At 39.1% G+C, this 8576-nt stretch overlaps 1 protein-coding gene across 2 annotated transcripts in view; it reads right to left on the reverse strand.

Annotated features, from left to right (window-relative positions):
* The window catches only part of LOC116083726 (zinc finger protein 58), a 49023-nt gene continuing 40447 nt past the window's right edge, over positions 1 to 8576 (reverse strand). The window contains exon 5 of one of the 2 annotated variants that reach the window (XM_031360499.1): positions 1 to 2955. In XM_031360499.1, coding sequence (XP_031216359.1) covers positions 2072 to 2955 — 884 coding nt within the window. In that variant the 3' untranslated portion in view covers positions 1 to 2071. Of the gene's footprint in view, positions 3190 to 8576 lie in introns of both variants that reach the window. The other variant, XM_031360498.1, reaches the window with a different exon arrangement.

The raw sequence follows: 8576 nt of genomic DNA on the forward strand, positions 1-8576 counted from the left end.
TGACAGTCAGACAGGGAGAGTTTATTGAGCATATACTCCAGGACTGATTGACCAGGGCCATGGTCCAGATCTGGGCAATTAACCATGGCATGGGGTTTGGCTTTACAGGGATTTTAAAGCCCCAAATCCACAAACATCTGTGCCAAGTTATATTTCACCATCAGGATTTAGGGATAGGGGCTTTCCTTAGGAACATGTCTTTGTTGTGTGCTTATCCTGCTCACACTGGTTGAGGTATTCCACTGTGTCAGGGACTTACCTGGTCTAACATTCATGTCTTAACTTGTCTACCAGGATGTCAGTTACTCACTTACATGTCTCTTTCTACCAAGTAAGATGTCAGTTCCCAGGGAGGTCTTGGGAACTTAAATGTTACTCAAGTATGACTCAAAATAGAAGGCTTATTTTAAATAGTTCTTTATATCTCTTACATTGGGGTCCATCTCAGGAGCAGCTTATACCAAAAAAATCTATACACGGGTACAGGAAGTATTGGATGGTTGGTTCGGATCCAAGCTTATTGTGGGTAACTACGCAAAACAATTCCACTGACTTCTATAGCGATTAGTTTAGAAAGGCAGAGAAAAACAGAATATTTAATCAGTTGCATGTTAGAAAGTTTCCTAGTAACAGAAGAAACATATGATAGTTTCCTTATAATGGCAGGCGAGTCATTATACATTACATAAACCTTAACATTTTACCTAGTCCTTAAAAGTTCATTTAGGCTTTATAAATACAATAAGCATCTTTCGTCTCTGCTCAGTGAGTGCATTTGGCTTTTGTCCTTATTACAGTATGAGAATTTGCTATGACAATGAAGGTACTGACACACATACACACACACACACACACACACACACACACACACGCACACACACTAAACACTTTCTGAACTTAAAGCGGATCAGAGATTCTTTACTCTGGAACCAAACACGACTGACAATCTCTTCTTTTGGAGTTTACTGGGAAGTCAAACACTAGTTCTCATTCACTTCAGGTTGACTGGGACCAAAGCAGATCATTTCATTCAAATCAAACTTGGTGAAAAGTATGACTTTATGGAGCTTCCTGCAAAACCCATGGGAGACATTATTACAGGTGCTTGGGTGTCTCCACGGGGAAAGGAAAACTACAGTAAGTATACCATGGCCCAGTGCTCAGACTCAGACTCAGGTAACTGAAACAACAAAGGTCTATTGATAGCCGCAGAAGAAAGAAGTGATCAATGTGGGTATATTCCAATCCCACTGGTTTATAGAGTGGTGGGGAGATGACATCAAAGATGTATTTTTACTGTCACCCGATCATATTCTTAGCATTTGTGCTTGTGGATATTAGATATTTTACATTTCAAAATAATTAACTTAGTGGGTACACAGAGGTAAGGTGACATAAGGAGACACTCTTCACGCTTGTATGGTTTTTCTCCAGTGTGAGTATTTTGGAATTTAAGCTCTAGAGTAAAACATTTTGCCACACTTTTCACGTTTGGGGCATTACTCTCCCATAGGAAGTATTGTATGCTGGTAACAGTCAATGGAAAAGGTTCTACCATATCCATCACATTTCTATGCTTTCTCTCAACACTGAATTTTTGTTTTTGTTTGTTTTGTTTCTTCAGTTGTGAAGCAGAGTCAAACATTTTCCTACATTCTTCACACTGGTAAGATTTCATTCCAATATGACTTAACTTCTGTTGAATCACAGAAGAATTACAAGACAAGGCTTTCCCACATTGTTCCTACTTCAACAGTTTCTCTAGAGAATGAACAAACTTGTGTTTTGTAAAAGTAGGCACTGTCGAAAAGGCTCAGTCACATTCCGCACACTTGTAGGGACTGTCTTCAAAAGGAATTATTTGATGTCGTCTAAGGGCTGAAGAAAAGAAAAACCATCGGCCACACTCCTCACACTTGTAAGTTTTCTCTCCAGTATGAACTGCCATGTGTCTCCTAAGAAATGAGCAATAAGGGCTTTGTGACAGTCTTCACGTTGATACAGGTTTCTTTCTATCATGACTTTTTTGATGTTCCTGAAGGTGTGCAGAACAAGAAAGCTTTTTGCCACATTATACCCACTCACAGGGAGTGTCTACAGGATGGATTGTTTGATGTCTTTTCAGGGACGTAAAAGAGGTATAACATTTCCCACACTCCTCACACTTGTAGGGTTTCTCTCTAGTATGAACTGCTCTGTGTCTTCTAAGAAATGAATGATAAAGAAAGGCTTTGTGACATTCTTCACATTTGTATGGTTTCTCTTCAGTATGAATTTTTTGATGTTCCTGAAGGCGGGAAGAACTAGAAAACCTTTTGCCACACTCTACACACTCATGGGGAGTTTCTTCAGAATGGATTATTTGATGTCTTTTAAGGGACGTAAAAGAGGAAAAACATTTCCCACACTCTTCACACTTGTATGGTTTAACTCCAGTATGAATTGTTTGATGTTCCTGAAGCTTTGAAGAACGGGAAAACCCTTTGCCACATTCTTCACACTTGTACGGATACTCTCCAGAATGCCTTCTGTAATGTTCCCTAAGATATGAACGATAGCAAAAGGATTTGCCACATTCTAGACACTTGTACCTTTTCTCTCTGGAATCGATTCCTTTATGTTGGTTAAGGAAGAAAGCAGAGGAAAATACCTTTCCACATTCTTCACACTTGTCAGGTTTCTCTCCAGAATGAATTCTTTGATGTTGCTTCAGCATTGCAGGATAGTAAAACGAATTTCCACACTCTTCACACTTGTAGGGTTTCTCTCCAGTATGAACTGCCTGGTGTTTCCTAAGGTATGAGTGATGAAGAAAGGCTTTGTGACATTCTTCACATTTGTATGGTTTCTCTCCAGTATGAATTTTTTGATGATGCTGAAGATGTGAGGAACGCAAAAACCGTTTACCACATTTTTCACACTTGTAGGTTTTCTCATCAGTATGGTATTTCTGGTGTATTAAAAGTGATGAGCGGCTGCTAAGCGTTTTATGACATTCTTTACACTTGTAGGGTTTGTCTCCACTATAACGTCTCTGGCGTATAGAACGTGCTGCCTGAGAACTAAAGGCCTTACCACAGTCTTCAAAGTAGTAGGGTTCTTCTCCTGTATGAATTCTCTGGCATTGAATACTTAGAGAGTTGTGATCAATGGCCTCCTTGTGATTGTTAAATTCATTGTCTGTTGTTCCTGTTGAGCAAAAGTTGACATATGAACAAAATATGAGAAGTATTCATCATATGTACAATGCTTATCTTTAAAATAGGGACCTCTAGTCACATATATTTAACCATAAATGAAAATCTAATTGAGTGTAGGTACTGAATATAAGTAAAAAAAAATATAGTAAGTGATCTTATCTATCCTTCTACTGGAATAAGAGTAGAACCAAATAACATATAGATATAATGTCATATTTTTCAAAATTAAATAGCTAAGTAAGTTGTCAGGTCATTTTAGCAACAGCAATAAGCCTATTAAATTAAACAAGACAAATAGGATACAGCTGGACATCCATGAAGGTATAAAGTAGTGTAGCCTGAAAAAGAGAAAGCCAATTGTGATTGTGGGATTGGGCTTCATCAAAATAAAAACAAAATTTACTGTACATTTAAATCCTTACTATTGAATATGTCATAGGAAAAAATTTGGAAGATACTTTTATAATTCAGAAAGCAGTTTGATGAGATGACTCACTAATACTAACTGCAGGGCAGAGGACTGTGTCATTACAAAGGAGGACAGGTAAAACAGTAGCTAGTTCAGAACCCCAATCAAATTCATAACTGAGAACAGCATGAGTTAGGACTAAGTCCCTGTCCTAATGACAAGAACACCCTACTAAGAGGACCATGCCAACCAGTCACTTATCACAGAATAGAGAGTTCTCCATGCTAATGACGTATCTAGATAGCCCTGAGTGTTTAGTCAATGAGCTTCCATTCCTAGGAATATCTTTCTGCAAAAGGTATTTAATCCCCGTTCAACTCTAAGTAAGACTTATGCACCTTTACTGACCATGCAAGGACAGACTGTCCCCTTCATCAAGTATCACAGCAGGGGCGATCTTAGTCATACAGAGCCTTACAGTGCCTAAGTCCCCTTAGAAGACATTCTCACTACTGGCACTTACTCAGAGTTAAGCCAGATTATCACCCCTCCCTCCACAGGACCCCCTCCCCACGCCCCTGCACTGGCCTTGTTGCAAGCCTCTCTGATCTCAACTCCTCATCATTCTCAAGACTCCTTGACAGGCAAATTTACAATTATGAAGTAGCAATGAAAACAATTTTGTGGTTAAGGTCACTACAACATGAGGAAGTGTATTAAAGGGTCTAGCATTATGAAGGCTGAGAACCACTACTGTCAAGGTATCCGAAGAAAGATTTTTTTTTGAGGCTGGAAGTTTTAACAGAGATAAACTACTTTCATTTATTACATTGTAATCCTATGAGAGACACTAATTGATTGTATGGTGATACAACAAAAGTAATATTAATAATGAGTATAATTAAGGATGAGTCACATTATCAATGATTATCTATCCTTAATGTGACCAGAACTGTGTTTGTGTTTATGATAAATATAAATGCAATTCATTCATGGAGAAAATATTGGAGGGAGGGACAAACTTACACCTAGACAGTGCTCTGCACATGCCAAAGTTAAGCATTAGGCGGGTAACTCAAACACAGTGAAGTCCAACTTAAAGTTTACTTAATATCCAAAAATATTCAAAACCAGGTATACTTAAAATGGTTATTGAAACTGAATGCTTGAATGAAAAGGGTTAAATCTACACACTATATTTGCAAGGCAGGACACTGACAGAATCAAATAGTACACTTGCCATCCAATGGCACACAAACTTATCAGAATAAAAGGCATGCTAAGTGCATCACAGGATAAGGAAGCATGGGGAACAGGGCTTGCCAGCATCTGCTGCTCCTGTCTCCCTCTGACCTGTAAGCCAGACCAGGAATTTCAATTTCTTATGTGCAGGGAAGATGAATTAACCTTCAAGTCTCACAATATAGGAGGATGGATGCTCTCGTGCTGAGGAGGATTTTAGATTCTGCACTCACATCCTAAATGTCTCAAGCAGTGGAGACACCCAGTGTAATTAATTTATACTCAGTGACTACTGAGCATATCCAGAAGCCAATGGCCCTATACACGCAAGAAGGAAGTTTAAAAAGATCAATAGGAGATCTTTAGAAGAGACCACATGTCCCCTTCTTTCTTTTGGACTTATGTTAAATGTAGACATAATGCTTCCTATAGGACTAGCCACAATGGTTGTCCATGACTGGACTCTGCCAATAAGCATTTTACTAGCTGTAATATAACTTGGAATATCAGGTTAAATTTTTATAATGTTATAAAATTTTATAAATAAAAACACTTTGACTTCTTACATTTAAATCGTAGGGCTGACAACTACAGGACTTTGCAGAGGCCATGAGGTTACCCAGAACCTCAAATAGGACCATGCCTAGAGACCACCAACATTCCTCAGAGTCCACGCAGCTTTGCTGGAACAGCTTGTACTCCCCTCATCACCATATCCCAGCCCACAAAACATGCAGAAGCCCACTGCTCTACCAGAAGCCACAACAGGAACTGGAACCCAGGTAAAACTCCAGAGCCCTTAGAGGCCAGCACCCACAAACCTGGAGATCACCCAAGCTTTCAAAATCCCAGTGGAGGCACCAAAGTGAACCAGTAGACTCACCTGTCACCATAAACACAGGCCACTGAAGCCAGAAGACCAGAGAGGAAATACAAGCTATGGGGGAAAACCCCATGAAGTAAGACAAATGCAGAAATCTGCACCTAAACTTATAATTATCAGAACCCCAGGTGCCTAGAGACCAGTGTAAGGACAAAACAACAGCCTAGGCAATGTCACCACCAGAGCTCAGCAATCATACTACAGCAAGCCCTGAATATTCCAACACAGCTGAAGAACATGCAAAAGTTGAAAAACACTTCAAATCCAACTCTATGAAGATAATAGAGGTCCTGAAAGAGGAAGTGAATAAATCCTTAGTGAAATTCATAAAAATACAAATAATTGGAGGAAATCAATACAGCTCTGAAAGAAAGCCAATATAATTAAATAAATAAATAAACAAAGGGATAAAGGAAATGAGTGAAACTGCTTCAAGACCAGAAAACAAAAATAGAAGAAATAAAGAAAACACAAACTGAAGACAGGAAATTTAGGCATGTTAACAAGAACTACAGATGCCAGCAGCGCCAGCAGAATCCAAGAGAGATGCTCAGATGTAGAAGGCACGATTGAAGAAAGTGATATAGAAGTCAAAAAAAATTTTTTTTACTTCTGAAAAAAAAAAAACACAAAATGCTGAGAAAATCTGGGATAACATGAAAAGACCAAGCCTTCTGTTCTAAGATAGAACAGAAGAGGAATGTACTATAGCTGGTTTTGTGTGTCAACTTGACACAGGCTGGAGTTATCACAGGGAAGGGAGCTTCAGTTGGGGAAGTGCCTCCATGAGATCCAGCTGTGGGGCATTTTCTCAATTAGTGATCAAGGGGGTAGGGCCCTTTGTGGGTGGTGCCATCGCTGGGCTGGAAGTCTTGGGTTCTATAAGAGAGCAAGCTGAGCAAGCCAGGGGAAGCAAGCCAGTAAGAAACATCTCTCCATACCCTCTGTGTCAGTTCCTGCTTCCTGACCTGCTTGAGTTCCAGTCCTGACTTCCTCTGGTGATCAACAGCAATGTGGAAGTGTAAGCTGAATAAACCCTTTCCTCCCCAACTTGTTTCTTGGTCATGATGTTTGTGCAGGAATACAAACACTGACTAAGACAAGGAAGAATCCCAGATCAAAGGCCTAGAAAATATTTCTAACAACGTTATAGAAGAAGGTGTTTCTGACTCAAAGAAGGAGATGTTTTAAAGATACAAGAACATACAGAACAGCAAATTGATTGGACCAGAGAAGAAAGTCCCCATGCCACATAATAATCAAAACACTAAACATATAGAACAAAGAAAATATTAAAAGCTACAATGGGAAAGTATCATATACAGAGAGACCTATTAGAATTACTCCTGACTTCTGAAAGGAGGCTCTAAATTTACAAGTTCTTGGAAAGATGTCTTGAAGTATCTAAGAGACCATGGATGGCATCCCAGCAAACCTTTCAATCCATACAGGGACAAAACAAGACATTCCATGACAAGGTCAAATTTCACCAATATCTATTCGCAGATCCAGTTCTACAGAAAGCATTAGAAGGTAAACTCCACCACAAGGAGCATAAGTAAATGCATGAAATCATAATAAATAAATAATTTCATGCCAGCAAAACCAAAAGGTAAGCAAAACATACAGACACACACATACACACACTACCTTTTCCACTACCGACAAAATAATAACAGGAGTTAACAATCAGTGGTCATTAATGTCTCTCCATATTAATGAACTAATTCACAATAAAGTGACACAGGCTAATGAAACAAATGTAAAAACAGAATCCATTCTTGTGCTGCATAAAAAAACACACCTCAACATCAAAGATACACATTACATCAGAGTAAAGTGTTGGACGAATTTCCAAGCAAATGGACCGAAAAGTAAGCTGGTGTACCTATTCTAATATCTAACAAAATAGATTTCCAACCAAGATTATTCAAAGTACACGGGGATGGAAACTTCCTACTCATCAAAGGAAAAAATCTACCAGGATGACATCTCAATTCTCAACATCTATGTCCTAAATGCAAGGGCACCCATGTTTGCTAAGGAAACTATGGTAAAGCTGAAATTACTCATAGACCCTCACATATTAATTGTGGGAGACTTCAAAATCTCACTCTCACCAACGGACATGTTATCCAGACAAAAACAGAAAAATAATAGAGTCAACAGATTTTATGAATCAAATTTAACTAACATATAAAGAACATGCTACCCAAACACAAAAGGATATGCCTTCTTCTCAACATCTAACAGAGTTCTCCAAAAACTGACCACATAATATCATAAAGCAAGATTTAAAAGATATAAGAAAACTGAAATACCTCCCTGCATCCTATCAGGCCACCATGGATTAGAGGTGGATTTCAGTAACAACTGAAAGCCTACAAACTCATGGAAACTAAAAACTCCCTCCTGGCAGAAAATAAGAAGGGAAACACTTCTTAGAATTGAATGAAAATGAATGCACAACACACCCAAACTTACAGGGGACACAAGGAAAGCAGTCCTAAAAAGAAAATCATAGCACTAAGTGCCTTCAAAAAGAAACTGGGGGGCGGGGGAGGGGGTGGTGCTGGAGAGATGGTTCAGCGGTTAAATGTACTGACTGCTTTTCTGAAGGTCCTGAGTTCAAATCCCAGCAACCACATGGTGGCTCACAAACATCCGTAATGAGATCTGATGCCCTCTGGTGTGTCTGAAGACAGCTACAGTGTACTTTCATATAATAAATAAAATCTTAAAAAAAAGAAAAGAAAAAAATAAACTGGGACTGGGCAGTGGTGGTGTATGGCAGTGGTGGCATATGCCTTTAATCCCAGGACTTGGGAGGCAGAGGCAGGTG

Source organism: Mastomys coucha, unplaced genomic scaffold (genome assembly GCF_008632895.1).
Source record: "Mastomys coucha isolate ucsf_1 unplaced genomic scaffold, UCSF_Mcou_1 pScaffold8, whole genome shotgun sequence".
Classification (NCBI taxonomy): domain Eukaryota; kingdom Metazoa; phylum Chordata; class Mammalia; order Rodentia; family Muridae; genus Mastomys; species Mastomys coucha.